The sequence below is a fragment of the Balaenoptera ricei genome, chromosome 20 (genome assembly GCF_028023285.1).
Source record: "Balaenoptera ricei isolate mBalRic1 chromosome 20, mBalRic1.hap2, whole genome shotgun sequence".
In the NCBI taxonomy this organism is placed as follows: Eukaryota; Metazoa; Chordata; class Mammalia; order Artiodactyla; family Balaenopteridae; genus Balaenoptera; species Balaenoptera ricei.
Genome location: NC_082658.1, coordinates 52,457,621 through 52,480,684, shown reverse-complemented (window position 1 = coordinate 52,480,684; position 23,064 = coordinate 52,457,621). Strand labels below are relative to the sequence as shown.

General features: G+C 36.6%; 1 protein-coding gene across 1 annotated transcript in view; it reads left to right on the top strand.

The window, feature by feature from the left end:
* UBE2G1 (ubiquitin conjugating enzyme E2 G1) overlaps nucleotides 1–23,064 on the top strand; it is a gene marked incomplete at its 5' end in the record, with an annotated part of 96,897 nt that overhangs the window by 50,575 nt on the left and 23,258 nt on the right. The window contains 2 exons of the mRNA XM_059907664.1: nucleotides 15,625–15,727; nucleotides 22,073–22,170. Coding sequence (XP_059763647.1) covers nucleotides 15,625–15,727; nucleotides 22,073–22,170 — 201 coding nt within the window. The remainder of the gene's footprint in view (nucleotides 1–15,624; nucleotides 15,728–22,072; nucleotides 22,171–23,064) is intronic.

Genomic DNA, 23,064 nt, shown 5'->3' with positions numbered 1-23,064 from the left:
GCTTTAATGTATAAATAATAGTTGTTGGAAATTAGCAGTAATTACATGTATTTTAAAAGTGAGAAATAATAAAAAGATGTATATAACTACTGTTGTTCATATTTTTTGGTACTGTTCTATAGCCCGTGTAGGAAAACAAGACAAAAGCAAAACACAATAATGGAAACAAAGATACCAAATATGTTGCCGAATGATGAATCTGCTTTAAAAATCCAGGAGAATCAACTGTAAGTTAGAAACAAGAGCAAAGGTAGATGTCTGAGTATAATATTTAAAATTGATAATTTTATTTAATAAAAGAATTAAGAAAAAGATGAAAATCTATAAAAAAAATAAATGACAAGAATAGCATGGCATTTCATTGTAATTAGCATATAAAATAAAACTCACCCCACGAGTAAAGTAAGTTACATTCTTGCCTACCAGATTAGAATACAAAATACTATTTGTAGCTGCAGTAAATTTAAAACAACTATAAATAGGGAATTTACTAATTAAAATTTAGCGCATATCCACAGTGAAATATTTTAAACTCTGGGATATATTTTATTTTATTTTTTAAATTAATTTTTATTGGAGTATAGTTGCTTTACAATGTTGTGTTAGTTTCTGCTGTACAGCAGCAAAGTGAATCAGTTATACGTATACATAATAACCCCTCTTTTTTAGATTTCCTTCCCATTTAGGTCACCACAGAGCATTGAGTAGAGTTCCCTGTGTTATACAGTAGGTTCTCATTAGTTAATCTATTTTTTACATAGTAGTATATATATGTCAGTCCCATGGGATATATTTAAATTTATATAAACAATTAAAAAATATGTGCTTACCTGTTCTTCATTTATGAGGAAGACTATGAAAGGACTTCTGCTTAGAGTGCAAGTAAGCACAGGATGGATATGCATTTTCATAATTAAAAACTAAATTTGACTAAGCTGTCATTCAGATTGATAATGCACTAACACGTAGCTTTTCTTTTTTTTTTAATATGAAAGAGTTAAGGACACAGCAAGAGAATTTTGACTTTTGCCTGCTAGTATATAAGTCAGATTTGTATAATGAATCATTGGCTCCTGTCTTAAGTAAATGATGAGAGTTTGGATGTTGTAAATATCAGGTGCATTTGGCCCTAAATATCACACAGTCTTGTAACTTTGTGTTTAGAGTTTATCAAGGAAATGAGATTGGAAGGGGACCTCATGTGGTTCAATCAGTGTGTTATCCTAACCTTCATCTGATAGCATATGTTGCTGCATCTCATTTCTTTATGAAATTGTTTTCTTTCATTCTTTTAAAGCCAGTGGAATGCAGTTAAGCCAAACCACTAGTTAGCATAGGAAACATTTTCTGTTGGCTTTGAAGCCAGCTCCTTTTCTTAGATTGCCTTAACAACTACTTAAACTTTCCATCTAGATGGTCAGTGACCATCTACCTCTAGCCTCAGTGCTTCTTTCTTTTTCATTTTCTGGGTTTAAGTCCAGTTTTCTCATGTATTATTTTAGGGATCTGTCCTTCCCTTCAGTTGGAAATAGTCTAATGTTTGACTGTCTATCAGTCGTTTTATCTGGGCTATATGTAATTTTTGTTTTAAGTTTCTATCATAGCTATAGATACACTGTAAAGCTACTGGAGACTTTGAAATACTTGTGTGTGTGTACAGACAAAATCAACTTTTATTAAAAAAAGACTCACTGTCAGTAAGCTCTTCTTTCTTTTCTCTTTACCTAAAACAAGCATTTCCCAATCATAAAAACAAGGCTGTGTTGTTTGGCTGCATTGGTCTTCGTTGCTGTGCACGGGCTTTTCTCTAGTTGCGACGAGTGGGGGGCTACTCTTCGTTGCGGTGCGCGGGCTTCTCATTGCGGTGGCTTCTCTTGTTGTGGAGCACGGGCTCTAGGCGCACAGGCTTCAGTAGTTGTACGTGGGCTCAGTAGTTGTGGCTTACGGGCTCTAGAGCACAGGCTAAGTAGTTGTGGCGCACGGGCTTAGTTGCTCTGCAGCATGTGGGATCTTCCCGGACCAGGGCTTGAACCCGTGTCCCCTGCATTGGCAGGCGGGTTCTTAACCTCTGCGCCACCAGGGAAGTCCCTAGGGAGTTTAATTTTTAATTACTTAGGATGCTTTCTTTCTAGGTGCTCTGTATTCAATTTAGAAATTTATATATGTGTACAACAAGTGAGAGAATGGGACTATCAGTTTGAATTATTTTCTTTTCTTGGTAGATTTTAAGGTAAGTCAAACATTTTAAAAGGAAATGCTGTTATAGGCAAATAGGCAACCAAAGCCAGAATTCAGTGCCATAGTGGAAAGAAGCAGTGAATTTAGAGTTCAGTGACCTTCAAGTCCAGGATCTACCAATGGCTGGCTTTCAACTCTTGGGGAAAAGGTGGATTATTTAATAAAATGCCTTGGAACAACTGGCTTATCATACTGGCGTTAGGTGGAGGGGAGCTAGATTTATGTCTTTATGTTTACATAAATTATGAAAGGATCGTGATAGTTACTGATTACTTACAATGTGCCAACTGCTGGGTTAGACACTGTATGTGCATGAATGTGTTCCTCAAACACACCTTATGAAGTAGACACTGTTATCCTCACTTTACAGATGGAGGAACCTGCCCATGGTCAACAATTAGCCAATGGTTAAGATAAAACAAAAGATAAGATCATTAAAATAAAAGAAAGTAATCAAGAATGTTTTAGTCTGGGCTTGAGGGAGAGAGGCTTTTTTCTATGCACGACAAACCAAAGAGCTGTGAAAAAAGATTGACTTTTTAAAAAAACTTATACTCCTTGAACTTCTCTGTTTAGCAAAAAATAACACAAATCAAGAACATTTTAAAACAAAAATGGCAGTTATAAAGAGCCATACAGCTTATAAAGCTCACCCAAATCAATAAGAAAAGGCTGAATCACTTAATGTAAAAAAGGGCAAAAAATACAAATAGGTAATGCATGTAGGAAGTATAAATTATCAGCTGTCAGCGGGAAAAGGATAACACCCAAGGCTGTGGAGAAATAGATACCTACAGTGTTTCTGGGACTATAAATTGAATTGAACTTTTGGTAGATGATATGCATGTTCCTTTGACTCACAATTCAACTTACAGGAGCTTAGGTTCTAGGTATGCTTCCACAGATGTACAGGACAGTACAAAAAATTTTATGGCAGTATTATAAGTGAATGAAGAGGGGGAGAAAGTATCTAATGTTCATACCATACTTAAGTGACTAAGGTATAAAATGATATGATCTTACTTTCTGTACTATGTGGTAGTATACTTAAAATCTGAAAGACTATAGAGCTAGTTATTAATAATGGTTATTTTTGAAGGATGAGGAGGTAGAGTGACTGCTTACAATTTATTTTCCTGTGTTATTTTAGAATAAATGGCTTTTTTCATAATTTAAAGAAAAAGTTAAAAAGAAACCAAGCACTTAGTAATAACCGTCACCTACGTTTGATGAACATCATTCCAGATATTTTTAATGCATATATAATGAATGTAGAAATAGGGAGTTATAATATGCATGCCGTTTATAAATTTTTAATTAAATTGGTTGCATTTGACTGAAAAAAAGAAACTAAGATACTATGACAAACATGATTGATGTTTGTTACTACAAGAAGGAATGAATTCCTAAAATAGTCCTAAAGCGGAGAGAAGAAAATTACAAAAACCTCTAAATAGTTTTGAGTCTCTTTTAGTACAACCCATTGACGTATTGATAAACCAGGATAAGGGAATAAACACATGCATAAATTCTTTCTTCCCATTCTTCCTTTCTCCTGACTACCTACCTACCTATCTATTTTTATTTTATTTTATGTTATTTATTTTTTGGTTAGACCTATTTTAACATTATCAGGATTTATAATATGTTTTTAAAAGCTTATAACCATTCATGGTTGTTTAGTTTTAGTCATGTATTTAAACGGTCAGTAAGTACATTGGTCTTTTCACCTTGGTTTTTCTATTACAGCATTCTTTATTTTAATTTCCCAGCAGTTATTTCAAGAAGTGAAATAACTTATTAAGTCCTTAAGTTCACAATACTTGTGAGAGCTTAATGCCATCCTGTTTCTACCCCTTCTTTATGTTTCACATTTTTTGTATCACACTTTTCCTCAGAATTCTGTGATTATTCATTCAGTGTTCCTGAATTCCCTGTTGTGGAAGAATCTTGAGGCCAACCAGATTCTACCTACCCGCCTACATTTGACTTGATTTTTTTCTGTCTGGATGCTCATGATACTGTTTTGCTTTAAAGCTCAGTACCTCTCATTTGACAGATGTTTTGGTGGTGTTTATTTTGTACCAAGTTTTTTGTGGGTTGTAGAGTATGTTTTCAGCCTGCATATTTAGTTATTTATTACAGGAGAGTTTCATATATTTATTTATGACATTTTAATATTATAATCTCTTCAAGAGTATCAATTTAACTTTAAGTATATCTCCTTAATCTATTATCTTTACTCTGTTCAACATGTAATTGTTTACCTTTTCATTTAAGGTGTATTTCCTTTTTTGGGGGGGAGACGCTGCTGCCCTCCCAGGGACTATGGTGGGTGGGGGTGGAGCAGCAGGTGTGCCTCATCTTTGTTTCTGGGAACTCTCTCAGTTCTGGCTTCTGACACCGGGATCCTTATAGGCAGCAGCTTTTAAAAAAAATATTTTTAAAGATTTATTTTTTGTTTATTTATTTCATTTATTTTTTGGATGCGTTGGGTCTTAGTTGCGGCACACGGGGATCTTTGCGGTGCGAGGGCTCTTTGTTGTGATGCGTGGGGTTTCTCTTCTCTAGCTGTGGCACACGGGCTCTAGAGCGCAGACTCATTAGTTGTGGCACACGGGCTTAGTTGCCCTGCAGCATGTGGGATCTTAGTTCCCTGACCAGGGTTCGAACCCGAGTCCCCCTGCATTGTAAGGTGGAGTCTTTACCACGGGGCCACCAGGGAAGTCCCATTTAATGTGTATTTCTTAAAGTTATGACCATGATTTGTTTTTACTTGTTTTTTATCCCCCCCCCCCGGCCCCCAATTTTTAAATTTCTGAAATGACTGTAATCCCTGTCTTTGTTCTTTTCTAAACTCTTATAGTTTGCCTTTCAGGTTTCTGTTCTTTTATAATATCTTCTTTCATATTTCTGTAATTTCTTTGAGGCTGTTTTTCTAAAGTCTTCCTGGGCTTTGATGTGTAGTGTTAGGTGGTTGCAGAGAGCTCGAAGTGAATTGGAATGGAGATTCGAGAACCTCATCATCGTGTTAGGGGAATTTTGATGGTGACGCTGTTCATGCAAGTGATTATAACGGGATGGTACGGAGATGTAGACTTCACTTTGAGGTTGCTGAAACCTGGAGAAATACAAAAGAAAGCACATTCCAGGGACTTCCCTGGTGGTCCAGTGGTTAGGACTCTGCGCTTTCACTGCCATGACCAGGGTTCAATCCCTGGTCGGAGAACTAAGATCCTGCAAGCTGTGACATGCCCCCCTCCAACCCGCCCCCCGCAAAAAAAAGAAAGAAAAAAAGCACATTCCATGTATTGATACATGAAGCAGAGCAACTTGCCTAGTTTTATACAAAACAAACAGATAAGGAGATAAGAGCTACTAGAAACGTTAATTTGAGTCCTACTTAAGAAAATCAGCATGGGGTGAAGTGGTTAATGATTCTCACCCTCAGCAGTTGGTGGCAGAGTGAATAGATTACCCCATTCATCTGCCTTTGGGGGTGATCTGCCTTTGGGGGTGATCATACCCTGCCAGCCCTGCTGAGAACTAATTGTAGCCCCTGTGTAATGTGACTGAGGGTAAAGGAAAGCTAGGAACCACTGCTATAGGGTATTAGAGGGGAAACTGACTAGAGACCAACTGGGACATAAGCTTAAAAATACGACTCTTTGAATGGAGAAAAGGGTACTCTTAGTTGGAAGCGACAGGAATTGAACTAGAATAAGTTTAGACAAAAAAGGAAAAATGACCCTTAACCAAATTTATGGAAGAGGGCAGGTACCAAGTTTAAGGAACTAGAATTCTGTTAGGACCTCTCTTCTTGTTGCTTACTTTTGTTTATTTGACTTCATTTTGGCTTCATTTTCACATATCTGTTTTCTCCTTGAGATTTGAGCTGTGGCTATTGGCAGCTCTCAGGCTCCCCCATGGATTGGGGCTCCCTTTGTTTAATTCTGATTTTAAAAATCCTCAGCGAGATCTCATTCTTTTGACTTGTCAGGTATTCATTCACTCATTTTTATGGCCCTGGGGTATGGGGTACAGAATAAACAACACCAAAACAAGCAGTTCAGTGTGATGTTCAGGAGTGGATAGTATTTCCAAAAAGAAGTATTTAAGGTATGGCTTGTTCTTGAGATTCTAAAGAACATTGTATTCATTTTATTTTATTTTTTTTTAAATTTATTTATTTATTTTTGGCTGCATTGGGTCTTCATTGCTGCATGCAGGCTTCCTCTAGTTGCGGCGTGCCAGGGCCAATCTTCATTGCGGTGCACAGGCTTCTCATTGCCGTGGCTTCTCTTGTTGCAGAGCACGGGCTCTAGGCACGTGGGCTTCAGTAGTTGTGGTGTGCGGACTCAGTAGTTGTGGCTCTCGGGCTCTAGAGCGCAGGCTCTGTAGTTGTGGTGCATGGGCTTAGTTGCTTCGCGGCATGTGGGATCCTCCCCGACCAGGGCTCAAACCCTTGTCCCCTGCATTGGCAGGCGGATTCCCAACCACCGTGCCACCAGGGAAGTCCCTGTATTCATTTTATAGCCTGTAGTCTAACGAGCAATTTCAAAGGAGGAAAATGGACAGTTGACATTTATTGTACTCTAAGATGGACAGTGTTTTGCATATTACAGTATTGCTCATCTGTCCTGCAACACTGCCATGGGTTTTTTACTGTGCTTTACAGATGAAGAAAGTGACACTCAAAAGAAGAGAAATTACTTGTTTAAGATGCTAAGGGTAGTGAGAGAGGTTGGCATTCAAACCCAGGTTTGACTGACATAATACCATGCTCTGTGCCAAACTATGGCCCATATTTTCTCTTGTGAGATGAAATTCACAAGTGTTGTGTCCGCCCCCCTCCCCCCCACGCATCGTGTCTTTATCAAATTATTTCTAAAAAATAAGTGAGAAGTTTATATAAAACCGTAGACTATAGTGTCAAGGTGTAACATTTTATATACTGTGGGGAATTCCTGCCACAGCAAATCTTGTCAGAGATACGAGCTGCTGCTGCTGTATTTAAGCACAAGCAACAACATACTCAGGACTTACTGTTGAAGAGCCCTTAGGTAGTAAGTGTTTGAAGAGGATGTAAGCAAGGTGAAACATTGCAGGCAGCAGAACTTCCTTAAGTGCTATTTTAGGAATGTGGTCTGGAATTCTGCCAAGCAAATCCTTTCAGAAGCATGTTGGCAAAATCTTTGCAAGATACGATCTCTGACCTCTTCTGCTTGTCTGTTCCATATTCCTTATGTTTTAGAAGCACAGTGAAAGAAATTCATCTAGGTTGAAAATGTTTTGGATTAGGAAATCAGCTAGCCCTACCTAGCCCTGGCTTATGACATAGTGTAAAGAAAAAATTTCTGATTTTAAGCAAACTTATAAAGTTTACCAGAAATCTGTAAAAGTGATTTAATTGATGCATTTTAAAAAACTTGAGAGGAAATATGAACAAACCTTTGGTTGTTTGCTGATACATCACTTTTTTCGATATTGATTAGTTAATGGACGTTTCCAAGACAGGAATATTTTCCCAGTTAATTTTGGTGACTTGGTTTCTGGCGATGTGTGTTTTAAAGTAATATGGCAGTTTATTCCTCTGATAATAAAGTCAAAATTATTTTGACAAACCATCTCAATACTTAGGAAGAGTAATTAGATAGTGTCTGGATAAACGGTTCTATCTGAGATTTCAGCAGTTCAAAATGAAGCCAGCATAAAAATAGTCACTTTACAGAAATGCACCTTACAGCCAGCTGTGTGTTACATAAATAAGCTTGACAGGAATGCACATTCCCCAGAGCAGGAGACTACAACCATTGAGACATAAAGGAACATCATTTCTAGACTATAAATAACAGTTTGTTTTTAGCTTTGTAGCTGTTAGACTTAGTCAACTCTTGGTCTTGGCAAAGTGTATTTACAGTTAAAGTAGCTTATTTTCTTAATAGCCAAGTATAAAATGACATACTTGGGTCTTTGAATGTTGTTATTTTGAGACACCTTATATTTTTGCTAAGGCTCAGTGAAGGTTTATTTTCACATGATCAACAAAATACTGTAAACCATTATTTTAGACTACATTAAAACTGGTGGGGGGTTTTTTTTGCATTTAAAAAAACTTTCATGGAGAAAAAAATTTAAACATATAATAATACCAAAGTAGACTGACTGTACAGCAAACCTCCATGTGCTCGCCTAGCCTCAACAGTTATTAGGTCACAGCCACTCTTGATTGATCTGTCTCTGCCCCGTCCCTTGTGATTTTGAAGCACATCCCAAACATCATCATCGTTTGTCTGTAAATATTTCAGTAACTCTAAAGATTCATGTATCTCTAAAACAAAATGGGAGTAAAAAACCAACACATTATCATTACCACACTTGAAAAAATTAACAATAATTTAATATTGTTAGATCTAGTCAGCCTCTAAATTTGTGCACATGTCATACATTATTTAAAAGTTTAAATTCAGTCCGCTCTGTTGTTTCCTGTTGCAGTATATTTATTGAGGATTCTAGGCCTTGCTTTTTAGAATTTTCCAAAGTATAGATTTTGCTAATTGTGTCTCGGGAATGTTCTTAAACATATTTCTCTGTATTTTCTATAAATTGGTAATTGTGTCTAGGGGTTCTGGTGAGATCAGGTGAGATCACTTCGTAAGTGGTGGTTTATTTATCAGGAGACATTAATGTCTGGTTGTCCTTTCTAAAATGCCTAGGTTAAAATGAAAAAAATGGCAATGTTTCAATAATTTTTCTTTTTTTTTTAACATCTTTATTGGAGTGTAATTGCTTTACAATGTTGTGTTAGTTTCTGCTGTATAACAAAGTGAATCAACTATATGTATACATATATCCCCATATCCCCTCCCTCTTGAGCCTCCCTCCCATAATTTTTCATTTTTTAACTGCACCATTTCTATAGAGAGATAACTCATTTGATCAAATAGTAGTTACTGTTTGATTTCCTGACAATACCGTTTGTATAGAAAAGGAAGAATAAATCTTGATTCTTTTGCCTTTTTTTAAAAAAATTCATTTTCAAAATAACAAAATGGTTTATTAGCATCCTGTAATGGGACCAATTAGTTTGTTGTTTTTTAAGTCACTGTTTTTAAACTCATGGGTTGAAACATATGTTTCAATCCTTTGTGGTTATTAACTGTTAATACTCAGATTGTCCCATATTGAGCCAGTGGGAATCTCTTCAAGTTGGCTGAGTACTTTTAACAAGACGATAGTATTATTTGATAGCTTCCTTTTTTATCTGGTATGAGATGATCCTAGAACATTTCCTACCCCAGACCTGGAATCAGCCATTTTTCTGAAGAGCCCTGCTCCCGTTAAGTATAACTCATATTTGGAGACCATGTTCTGGGCACTAGGGATGCTCATTGCTACAGAGTTGTCATTTTTCTCGACCTTTTTAGTGGACAGAGCTCAGCATTTTTAAAGCTATAGCTTTATATCGTGAATTCACATCGATACTTCTGATTCAGATTCAGGACTGTAGAGTTTTTACTTTTCATATGTGCTCCCCATTCTCTTTTAGTCTTATTCTTAAATAATGACTATCATAGCAAGCCTGCTCATGCATTATTTTCCATTACTTATACCTGTCTAAGTCATTATTCTCAAGGACATTACCTTGTCCTTGATTTCTTTTTTAATTCATGGTTTGTAGACCATTTTGGCCCACAGTGATTTCCAGATTCACAGCATGCATATATAACTTTCATTTAACAATCACTGGCACTTTGGGATTTACTGAGTTTTAAAAATTGAATTATTATATACACAAAGAAAAATGCATGAATATTACGTACAGCATGCCATTACTAGCATCCCAGAAGTCTCTTTCATCCTTCATCCCATATGCCACTCTCATTCACCACTCTGAAAGAAAAAGAAGAAAAGATGATATTGTTCTGATTTCTAATATGATTGATTAGTTTTGTGTGCTTTAGAACTTTAAAATTTTGTTTTAGCATTTGTGATATGAGGGAAAGAGAGCTCTTTCTAGCTCTTGCCAACTCTACTTGTGTCCAGGTAGCATTCAGAAAAAATGTATCTTTATCTTTGTCACATTCAAAACTTCTCTGTAATGCCTTAGGAATCTAAGAAGAAATCCAAGCATAGGCACTTCTTGGTTTAAATATTTATCTTAAGTAGGCTAGATTTTTGTGTTTGTTAGCAATTTCCATTTTCCCCCCGTTATGTCTTTACCCTTTGCATGTTTACTTTCTTTTGATTTACAGTAACTTTATTTGTATTAGGGATATTAGACTTTTACCTATTGTGCTGCAAATATTCTCTCCCAGTCTCTCATTTGTATTTAAACTTTATTGTTGTAGTGGATTTAAAATATGTTGTGTAGTATAATCTGACTGTTGAGTTTTGTGTTCTGCTTAGGAAGGCCACCTCCACCCAAGAGTATGTTAAAAAATAAATCTGCATTTTTTTCCAGCTAAATTTTGTTTGTTTATATTTGGATACAAATACAGTATGAGGTATCTCTATTAACATTTAAATGTGATAGGATGTTTAAACATCTTTCGTTGGCCTTTCCCTTTAAAAAAAAAAACCTCGAATTTCATCTACTTATGGCTACTACACTTTTCCATCATAAACTTCTAGAAAAAGTTTCCACCTGTATTTTTCTGCTTCACCTTCTTTTTGTCAATTCAGTGTTGCCGGCATGGCCTGTCTCTGCCTTACCATTGCACTGAAACTAAATACTTAGGCCTAAGGCAGCCTTGCCCTTCTTTTAACTGAACCCAGTAGACTGAATTTAGACCCCCTCTTTCCTGAGCAGCATGTAATTATCATTGTTGGTAACTTTCTCCTTGGAATGCATCTACTTTGGCTTCTTTGATCTAGCTTTTTCCTGGTTTTCTTCCTACTTCTATCACTTTTGTAGCCACTTCTTTTCTTTAATCCCCCCAATATTGGTATTCTCTAGAATTCCTTCAGTTAGATTCTCTACAGTTCACACTTCAGTCTCTTCCTTGGGTGATGCCATCAACTACTCTTATGGCTTCACTTATCAGCAATATTCTGATAACCCTAAGTCTCTATCTTTAGCTCAAATTTCTTTTTAAAACAATGTATTTAACGGTACTGATGAACCTAGTGGCAGGGCAGGAATAAAGACGCAGACGTAGAGAACGTACTTGAGGACACGGTGGGGGATGGGGAAGCTGGAATGAAGTAAGAGAGTGGCATGGACATGTATACACTACCAAATGTAAAATAGCTAGTGGGAAGCAGCTGCATAGCACAGGGAGATCAGCTCGGTGCTTTGTGACCACCTAGAGGGGTGGGATAGGGAGGGAGACACAAGAGGGAGGGGATATGGGGATATATGTATACATAAAGCTGATTCACTTTGTTGTACAGCAGAAACTAACACAACATTGTAAAGCAATTATACTCCAGTAAAGATATTTTAAAAAACCCAAAACAATGTGTTTATGCCCCGTAGGTACTTAAAACCAAACCTATCATTATTTCTTTCCCTCACCCCTAAAATCAGCACATCTTTATTATAATTCCCACTTCAGAGAAAAAAACAGACTCCTACCCAGTTGCCCTATGTAGAAACCTATTTATCATTTTTAAAAATTGAGTTGAAATTCAGATAACATAAAACTAACCATTTTTTTTTAAAACTAGCCATGTTAAAGTGTACAGTTCAGTGGTATGTAGTGTATTCACAATGTTGTGGAACCACCATCTCTCTTCAGTTTCGAAACATTTTCATCACCCCACCAAAAACTCCCATACTCATTTATCATACTCTATCTCCATCCCATCCCACCCCCACACCCGCACCCCCCATTTTGCTTTCTGTCTCTGGATTTGTGGATATAAAAGGAGTCATACAATATGTTACCTTATGTGTCTGGTTTCTTTCACTTAGCCTGATGTTTTTGAGGTTCATCTAAGTTGTAGCATGTATCAGCACTTAAATTCCTTTTTAGTGGCTGAATAATATTCCATTGTATGTATATATCATAATTTGTTCGTTCATTGATGGGCATTTGGGTTGTTTCCACTTTTTGACTGTTATGGATAATGCTGCAGTATAAACATTTGGGTACAAATTCCTCTGTGGGTAGATGTTTTCATTTCTCTTGGGTGTATACCTAGGAGTGTAATTACTGGGGTATATGGTAACTATATTTATAAACTTTTTGAGGAAATGCGTGTCAATTTTGGCTTATTATCTAAAACCCCCCACATCACCAAGCTTGGTTGATTGATTCTATCTCCTGTGTATCCCTGTTTATTATTCCCACTACCATATACTAAAGGTACACTTTTCATGATTACTTTAATAACTTCCTTTCTGGTTCCTTTGTCATCACATGGCCTTACTCTTTCACATACTTTTTTTCACATATCTTTCACATACTGAGAGATAGGTTTTTGAAAATGTAAATCTCATGAGGTCACCTCATTGTTTTAAAAACAAAACAAAACAAAAACAAACTCTTCAAAGGCTCATCATTTCTCTCTGGATAAAGTCTAAACTAACATGGCTTCTAAAGGCTCTTTGCGGTCCTTCTGACATGCTATCTAGCTTCAGCTGTATGGCACCCCCCCGCCCCCCTTATGCTGATCTCCATATTTCAGGTTTTTGTATATGTTCCTCTGTCTAAGGCTTGCACCTTCTCCACCAAAATCCTTTGTCTTATTTCAGATGTCTCTTCTCTTTTTAGACGTCTTTCTGTCTCTTCATGATTATAATGTGCCCTTCTTTGTGCCCCTCCAAATTCTTGTACTAATGTTGGAGCAGTTAATTGCCTGTTTACTTCTGTGGGAATCAGGAGCTGATAGTTAAGTGCCAGGTGATGCAGTACAGACTAAAAGTATGATTAATAGGAATTTATCAGAAGTCAAAAGAAGATTATTTGGTAAGTTATTTAGGGAAGGCCCCATGGAGGAATTGGACCTTGAAGGAATCATGAAGGTACGGTAATGATCTGCCACTGATAGGTAGATTAAGCCTGTTAAATATCCATGGATCTAGGCTGTGAGGGTCCTCGCTAGAGGCAAAAGCCATGACAAAACTGAGATAGATGGACATCTTGCAGCATTACTTTTGCATTACTTAATGAAACAAGCAATGGACACAATCACTCCTGTAGAAGAAAAGCATGGAAAGAATGTGCAAAAGATTTTTAAAGAACTTATGGTGTATTGACAAAAGTGAGAAGGAATAATTTACTTTATGGAAAGTGTAAGGAAGTTTTCAAGGGTAATTTTGACCATGTATGCTAATTTAAGAATTTACCCACCTACCTTTATAAAATTCCACTAGACTTCTGATGTAAAATGCAACAATTAGGTGATTTCTAGATAAATTATAGAATCTTCCATAAGACTCTTGCATATAGTGTTGGAGAAAATGGTCTAAGTAATATACCAGTGTTTGTCTAGAGAAAGGTTAGAGATGAGATAACTCAGTGTAGAATTTACCTGCCCAGATTGTAATTGTCTGTGCTCCACTCTGTCCCTCAGTTGACAGGAAAAGTGGGACTTTCAGATCTTTTCCAGTATGTCTGCAGCATATTGGCACTCAGTAAATGTTTGCATTCATAAACAAAATAACAAGATTGAAATACAATTTCTTTGCATTTTCAGTATTTAAAAAATGCCTTAGAATAGCTGTTTAAAAGTAAAAATGCATTTCTTGTGTTTCAAAACACAGTACTGATTTAAAATTATTTATAAAAATCTGTTTTGCCAGTTAGGCAAAAATACTAGACTTATAAATAAAAAAAAAAAATCTCCCCTCAAATTTTGAGAAAAGAAGCCATTCATGTTTAAATATAAATAAACTTTCACTTTTGGCGCTCTCTGTGTTTCACTGGCATGTTGGAGCGTTAAATCTGTTGAAATAACCACCTCTGATTCCTCAAAAAATTAACATTTTCTTCTCAGTTACTAACACACTTTGTTCAGTCTTTATAGCACTCTGAGTTGTATTATACTTACTTATCATGAGACTGAGCTCCTTGAGGATGATGGCAGGAATTATATGAGAATTACAAACCTGTTCAGCCTCCCAGCAAGCCCTCTCTCAATTGCTCTCCTGTGCGCTTTGTCCCACTTCTCAATTTGAGCCAACCAGTGCCCCTTGTTGGTGATTCATATATTTATACACACACACACAATCGTGACTGTGGTGATGGCTTCACAGCTGTATACATATATCAATATGTAAAAACATTATGTAATTTAAATATGCGCAACTTACCGAATGTCAATTATATCTCATTAAAGCTGTTTAAAAAATCCTGACATGACGCTCACCATGGATGGGTCATTACTTTATTAAGCTCTGTGTCTCTAGGAACTGTTTCTCACCTGGCTCCTCTAAGGTGCCCTCATGGCCTGTGTCCCCACCACCTCACTAGTTCTTTGCCTCTGTTCTCGTCCCCAGCCCCCATCATTCTCTGTCCGTGCTAGAGCACTCTCTCTGGAAGAGGAAAATCTCATGTTGCTACTGCCGTTCCTGTAGGCTCCAGCTGTTATTCTTAAGCTACTCCTGGGTGCTGGAAACTCTGGTCGGCACGGGATTCAACACACATAGGCAGGATGGATGGAGCCTCTGCTCTCTCTGTGTTCAGAGTCTGATGGGCCACACGTGAACACCAACTGTAGTTTTATATCCCCAAGAATACAGAGGACTTACTCATGTAGACATATAGTTATTAGTATAAATGAAGGTTGGTTAAGCAGCAAATTCCAATGAAAAGGTATCAGACACTCTGTTGGTGTTTCTGCATATGTATCCTAAAGACCACAGCATAAGAATTACCAGAAATATTGGTTTGATTTCCCTCTGAACCAGAATCTCTAGGGGGTGGGCCTGACACCTGCATTTTATTTTATTTAATTTATTTTCTATTTAAAAAAAATGTTTATTTATTTATTTGGCTGTTCTGGGTCTTAGTTGCGACGTGCGGGATCTAGTTCCCTGACCAGGGATCAAACCCGGGCCCCCTGCATTGGGAGTGTGGAGTCTTAACCACTGGACCACCAGGGAAGTCCTGACACCTGCATTTTAATAAGCTCTCTGTATGGCTATACCTGTATACCACTAGAGAGCTACTAGAATGGTAAGAACCTAGCTGGAAACCAGGGTAGAAGTAAAAGGGCACAGTAGAAGTTGATCTTCTGGATAGTTTGCTTTACCCATTGCTTCTTTGTGTTATAGAAATGGAAATGTTTTGGACATCAGGTAGCATTTTGCTAATGGATCCAGGTGTGTTCATTTAACAGGTTAGAATTTATAACATGTATATTCAAGTTCTGTAATGAATGTTGGGTGAAGATTATTTACTTAAAATTTTTGGTAAACATTTTCTTTTTCCACAGAACTCAACAAAAACCCAGTGGAAGGCTTTTCAGCAGGTTTAATAGATGACAATGATCTCTACCGATGGGAAGTCCTTATTATTGGTCCTCCAGATACACTTTAGTAAGTATAATGGAACTAACATCCAAGTGGAGCTCTTTTAGTAATTGAAATATAAACTATTTTGACAAACTGAAGTTTCCCAGCTTATAAAAGTGATAAAGTTAATCACTTTTAATTAATCACTATTAACTGATGTAAAGATACACAACAGAATGTGGTGTAATCAAAGAGCAATAGAAAAAGATGGAATTTCTTAAATATGTTATGTAATACATTTTTAGATTGAAAGACCACAGTCTGATTTTCTGTTCTGTGTGTTTGCAGATCAACTTAAACTTGCTAATATTTAATGTTCTGTGAGATGGATCATGACTATCTGATGTTAGTGACTAGCACAAGTCTCACACTTTTCATAGAAGTTGAGGTATTGAAATTGAAAAAAAGTGCAGCAACCTTCTCAAAGCCATACAACTGAAGGACAGCAGGGACTTTCTTGGGGAGTATACTTGGTCACTCAACTGTGTTCCTTGATGGTACTAAGCAGCAAGGATTTGGATACATCAAACATTTTTTTTGACGGTGAAATAGTTTTATTTTAGATGTTCTGAGATGGTAACTCCTTTGTTTCCCGTTCGCCAACACCTGATGTAAGAGAAAATTCAGAGCTAGTTCTATACCAGAGCAAACTGGTATATGACATATAGAATTGAGCTGTAGTATTGATTTGGGGGTTTTCTGAGGTCTGAAAAAAATGGTTTATGTTTTGTCGCAACTATTCCCAATCAAAATTTTTGCTGATTTCCTAGTGGTATGTTTGCATTGGTAATTGTTTTTTTTAATGGTATTATTTTTATTTATTTATTTTAAAATATTTATTTGTTTATTTGGTTGCACCAGGTCTTAGTTGCGGCTCGCAGGCTCCTTAGTTGTGGCATGTGAACTCTTAGTTGTGGCATGCATGTGGGATCCAGTTCCCTGACCAGGATTGAACCCGGGCCCCCTGCATTGGGAGCTCGGAGTCTTATCCACTGTGCCACCAGGGAAGTCCCTGCATTGGTAATTGTTGCAAACTAAAATAACACAATTTAGTCATTCTACAATGTTAGTTTAGTAAATAACAGTAGCCAATGAAAGCCATCCTAGAGGTATTCCTCCACGACCTTAATATTATTTATTTGAAAGCAAATTTCTTACCAAATTTTGCACACAAAAATCATACATACAGCCTGGCCTATGAGCCTGATGAGGTTCTGGTCTTCTAGGTTTTTAAATCAAAACATATTGCGTGAAGGTTTACTCAAGGGAGATACAGCAACATTCCAGTGACAGAATCTTGTTAATCTTAAAAGTTGATATGTGATAACAAGAGAAATTCTTCTGACCTAATGTCTGTGTAGAAGATGACTTAGGCATCCAGGTTTGACCTCGATCTCTAAGGACCTTGCAGAATTCTTACACTATTTTCGTGCGATGGTGGCAAGCATCTCTAAATATTATCAGCTGGTCCATATATATGTTGTGTCCCTTCAGCTTCACCAAAGAGAGACACTTTAATACTCATTGCACTAATTAACAGGCCATTCTTGCCGCCAATAAAAATCTATTTCTGGCCTTTCGTATACATTTAAAAAGTGCCGACTATTGATCTGAGGTGTGGACAGCAGAAGCATTTGTGGCAGCTCCTCTGGAGTTGCTGACGAGACAACCGGCTGCCACATCTGCACTGTCCCTTCCTGATGAGAGCACTGGCTGCACCTGGGCTGCAGTTTAACCTCAGTGCCACACGTACTTTGAACATCCTGTGAGTAATGAAGCCTTAATGCAATTGACAGACCTTATAATAATCATCCAAAATTACTTTGGTATGATTGCTTTTTATTAATGACCTTTTCTAAAATTCATGTGCTGATAGTTATAAAATTGTTTTTAAAGCCCTCAAAAAAGAGGTTTACGATTTATTGAGTTTAGGCCGTCCCTTTTAGCGACTTCCTACTTAGAATGGTTGCAAAAATAAAGCAGTATACTGGCATTTACATTACTCATTCATTTAGTTTCCAAATGTTTTTTCAGCATTCTTATGCTAGATGCTGGGAACATGATCTTGAATTAGCTAATAGTCACTGCTCCCAAAGAGGTTACAGTTTAGTCGTCAAGACAGCTCATTGCATAGTTATTTAATACACTTTGAGGACAGCCATGATGGAGGGAGGCATTAGGGGTTGTGAGAACTCGTTGGTAGCATGGCAGGTTTTGAGTGTGTCAGGGAATTTTTCCCAGAGGAAGAGATGTCTAAAGTGGGAACTGAAGAGTTAGTAACTGTAATAGTTAGTAGGCTTTTGGCTACAGGCAACAGAAATCAGATTTTAGCTGGCTTAGAAAATAAGGAATTTTTTTTAAAAATAAAATTATTTATTTATTTTTGGCTGCATTGGGTCTTCGTTGCTGCGGGCGGGCTTTCTCTGCATGCCGTGCCACTTACCGTTTAGTGCTTAAGAACGGGAGTTTTGCAGACTGTCTTTGTTAGCTCCCTGAGTCTACCACTGTTATCGTGTGACTTTAAACAGTTATTTAAACTTTGTCTTGTTTCATTTCTAGGGTAAAACCCAATGCCTAGAAAGAGTTCAGAATGTTCAACATTCTGTTGTTTGTAATAGCAAAAGAAATCGGAAGCAAATATTTTGATTGTAATAGAAAAATTGTGGCAGGTAAAAATGAATAAACAGGAGACAGATAGTAACAGGAATATATAAAAGAACAGTGTTGAGCAAAATTTCAGATGGCAGCATATGGTATATCATTTAAATAAGTAAATATGGCAGAATGATAGGATCTGACAAAGTAGAATGATAGGATCTGATACTTGTAAGATTTTTATAATTTTAATACAAAAACAGTAAGGGAAGTCTAATAGAAGAAACTTGAACTAGGCCTAGATTTCTCAACCTTTTCAAATGTGAAACTATTGGTTTCATACCTCTTTTTAACATCATGCTAGTAATTATACTATTAATATCTGTGAAGAGAATGTATAATGGGAGGGAAGGTATTTTTAATTCATTGATGCTTTTCATAAACTTTCATTTTGTTCATCCTAGTAGCATCTTTATATATTTGAAAAATAGTGAATATGTGACATTTTAATATTTAGTTTACTATGTTTTGTACTCTTTGAGTGTTTTGAGTTTTTTGCTAACTTGGCTGTTCTCTGTTCACTAGAAGTTTGTGCCCACAAGTTGGGACTACTGAACTAGGCTTTTAAAAATAACAAGTAGGATTTTCACAGGTATTAGAGAAGTTAAAGATATTCCACCTGTAGGAGAAAAACTGTAAGGAACTGCATGATTAGTTTAGAATGGGTGAGGACATTGCAGACAGAGTTAAAATTGTGTACTTTAAACTTTTAAGGATAGTCCTATTAAAATTTAAAGATTGAAAATAATTTAATAGACTAAGGCAATTTTTCATGATAGGAATTCCAGTCAGCTAATGTAAAGCTTTTTTTTTTTTTTAATTTATTTTATTTATTTATTTTTGGCTGTGTTAGGTCTTTGTGGCGCCGGCTTTCTCTAGTTGCAGCGAGTGGAGGCTACTCTTTGTTGCGGTGCGCGGGCTTCTCATTGCAGTGGCTTCTCTTGTGGAGCACGGGTTCTAGACGCGCGGGCTTCAGTAGTTGTGGTGCGCGGGCTCAGTAGTTGTGGCTCGCGGGCTCTAGAAGGCAAGCTCAGTAGTTGTGGCTCACAGGCTTAGTTGTTCTGCGGCATGTGGGATCTTTGCAGACCAGGGCTCGAACCCGTGTCCCCTGCATTGGCAGGCGGATTCTTAACCACTATGCCACCAGGGAAGCCCCTAATATAAAGCTTTTAAGTAGACCTGATATCAGTCAGAACTCAGGGACCCAGGAAAGCTAACTTAGTTATCAGGGAATAGTCTTACCAGTGGGATAAAGTACATGGGCTTTGTGGTAGCTGTTTTGATGTTCTTTTACATAGATTCTTGGCTATTTTCTGTATTTGTGGCTTTCAAAGTGTTTTTGTTTTTGTTTTTTTTAAAACCACAACCCATAATCAGAAATATTTTACATCATGACCCAGTGTATACTTAATACACTTTAATGAATAGAAAGAAATATGCATGTAGATTTTATAACTGAAACAAACTACTTGTGATAAGCGCCCATGTTTTTTTATTCTATTTTTATTTGTTTATAAAGAAAACTGGTTAGTGACTCACTTAATTAGCTTTGCAGCCCCAGTTTGAAAAACTAGTTCATAGAATTAATATGTCCTAAGGCCAGTTTTGGCACTAATTTATCCAGTTGGGGTAACATAGTCCGAGAAGGTAGACTTATCTCTTAACGGTGTAATGCGCTCTTTACGACTGCTGTTCTAGTCTCCATTTCCCTCAAGTTTTCATGTTTTTTCCCTTCAATAGATAGTCTCATAGATTATGAAAATTAAGACCATAAGGCAGGCATAAAATTTGTCAGCTTTCTTCCTTTTTACCCCTGGATATCTGTACTACATTCAGTCTGTTTTCTTCCTGTGCAAAAGGAAAGGATATTCTTTCTTTTTCTTGGTAAGCCCTTTACTACCCTTATTTTCTTTCTTCTAATTTCTCAGTTACTCTGTTTTGAGGTTTTTAAAATCGAGGTTACTTTTTATACTCGGAATCTAGTGGCCTTTCCTAAGTATTCAGAAGTATTTGGTGTTAATGATCTACCTTTCTTTAACTCCCCTCTCCCCTCATCTTGCTTTTATGATTAGAAAAAGGCAATAAGAATTAATACTTGCTTGTGGTTAAAAATTCATGGTATATCAAAATGTACAAAGCAGAAAGTAAAAAAATCTCATAATCTTGTGCTTCAGAGTTAATTAACCATTATTATTATATATTGGTGTCATGTTTCCAGACATTTTTCTATTTGTATACAAACATACCCTCACTTTTTCTTCGTAAAGGCAAATGGGCTTATTCTATAGATTAAAAAAAAAAAATTTAACAGTAGATTGCTCATATCATTCCAGTATTTATTACTGGTATTTTTCTTGATATTTTCCTCTGACTCTAGAATGCTAAGTGCCGTAAATCAGTGATCTCTAATGTCTTGTTCCCTGTTGTATTCTTTTACATACAACAGTGCCTCCCATAGGTAGATAATCATTATCTATTTGTTTAATGAATGAAAACCATTTTAATGAGCTGAGGATTTCATTTCTCGCTGATCTGAAACAAACACAGTCAGATGACCCTGCTCTGATGGAGTGTACATCTTACAATAAGAGAATCAGAGGTGTGAATTGCTTTTGCAATAAAGAAATGAAAAGAGGTCCCTGTGATAGAGGGACACTGGCTAGTTAAGATTGGGTAGTCAAGTACAGTCATTCTCAAGAGGTAACATTTAAGCTGAGTTCTGAATATGACAAGGGGAGAACAGTGTTTCAAACAAAGGAAACAGCTAGTACCAAGGACACAGGTCAGGAACTTTGTCATTTTTGCCCCATAAGGCTGACTTTTTTTCATTGGTTTTCTTTAACATTGACTTACGTTGTTCTGACAGTTGTTCAGGAACAGTTCCTAAGTAAATGACAGTGCTCTGCACTGCCTTAACACAACAGTCACAGCCACATGTGCCTATTAGAATTAAACAAAATTAAAAATTCCCTTCCTCAGTTGTACTAGCCATATTATTGATACAAGTGGTTGGTGGCTAACATGTTGGCCAGCATAACTATAGACCATCTCTAGTGTGTGAAAGTTCTGTTGCACAGCCCTACTTTGGAAAGTCACCAGATTATAAACTCCTTGAAAGACTTTATGCTTTGTTCACTGCTGTACTCCCAGTGTCTGACACGTAAAGACTGAATAAATATTTGTTAAATGATAAGATGAATAAATGGATGGATGGATTGAAGGTCAGCACAACTGTTCCCAGAGAGGGAGTAAGAAAATGCATAAGCTCTCAGATGAGAAAAAGCTTGTTGTGTTTGAAGAACAGAAAGAAGACTGGCTGGAACGAGAGAGAAGAGTGGAAGATTGAGATCAACGTAGAGAAATTGGCAACTTGACCCTGATAGGCAATATTAAACTTAACTTTTAAATTTTGTTTTAAGTGCAGTGGGAAGAGGTTAAAAGGTTTGTAGCACAGCAGTCATGTAATCTGATCTGGATGCCTTTTTTTAAAGCTGTTTCTTTCATTTTACTTTTTTTTGAGAGTTTAATAAGGTGGTAGGTATGACAGTTTATTAAACTGGATATTTGAGTAAAGTAAACTGCTTGAAATCCAGATTATTTATTTTGTTTATAGTGTAAGCACTAGCATCCTTGTTTTATGTTTGTTTTAATAATTTTCTTATTTATAAGCAGGAACTTATAGGCAAGAACTTGTTTTTGTTTTTGTATTTCCAGTGAAGGTGGTGTTTTTAAGGCTCATCTCACTTTCCCAAAAGATTATCCCCTTCGGCCTCCTAAAATGAAATTCATTACAGAAATCTGGCACCCAAATGGTAAGTTTATCTAGTTTTACTTTTACATTTGCAAGTATGATGGCCTGTCATTGAAGTTTTCAAGGTCAATAAGTAAGATGTAGTTCTCAATGAAATTGCGTTGGAATTTTTGTACTAAGTTTGTTGTGTTTGTTATGCACATGGGCTTGGATTTAGATTCCTTAGAAGAGAAGGAGTGACAGAGATCACATGGGGGAAATCTTTATTTATTTATTTACTTACTTACTTACTTAGTTTTCAGCTCGTTTTGGGACTCATGATGTTCCTAACTAGAGGCAGGGTTGGTGGGTGATATTCAGCATTAATAGAGCTCTTATAATTGAGGAGATAATTTCCAAGGTATTAGGTGACTCATTGGCTATTACAAAGAGCATAGAAGTAATTAAACCTGGATTTTTAATTTCTATTTTCTCATCTTAGCTCCTAGACTATGGACAACGCTTAACTTTTAATGTATATTCTTAGCTGTCAAAAAGGAATGTCTTACCTACTTCATAAGGTGATTGATAGGATCAAATGAGATACAATACTGTGTGTTTAAACCTTTCAAAAGTACCCAGTACTGCTGTGCATAAAATGGTGACATTGACTTTTTTACCCAAAGATGTACTACCATTTAAAATTCACTTTGTGAGCCAAAGGTTAGGCTAGATAAACTATGTGTATACACAGTCTCCCTGAACTTTTGGCCTTGTTTTGTATGATAGAGCTTGCAAGAATTTCTTTCCTAAGTATTTTGACTATCAGTATTTTGTAATCAAAGTTGTCTTTTTAGACAGTTACACTAATCTGCATTCTATTTCTCATAGTCCAGACTTTCAGTTGCAAGGAAGAGAAACCCTTATATATTAGTTTAAGCAAAAATCAGTGAGGGTAACGGATGCATGAATAAAC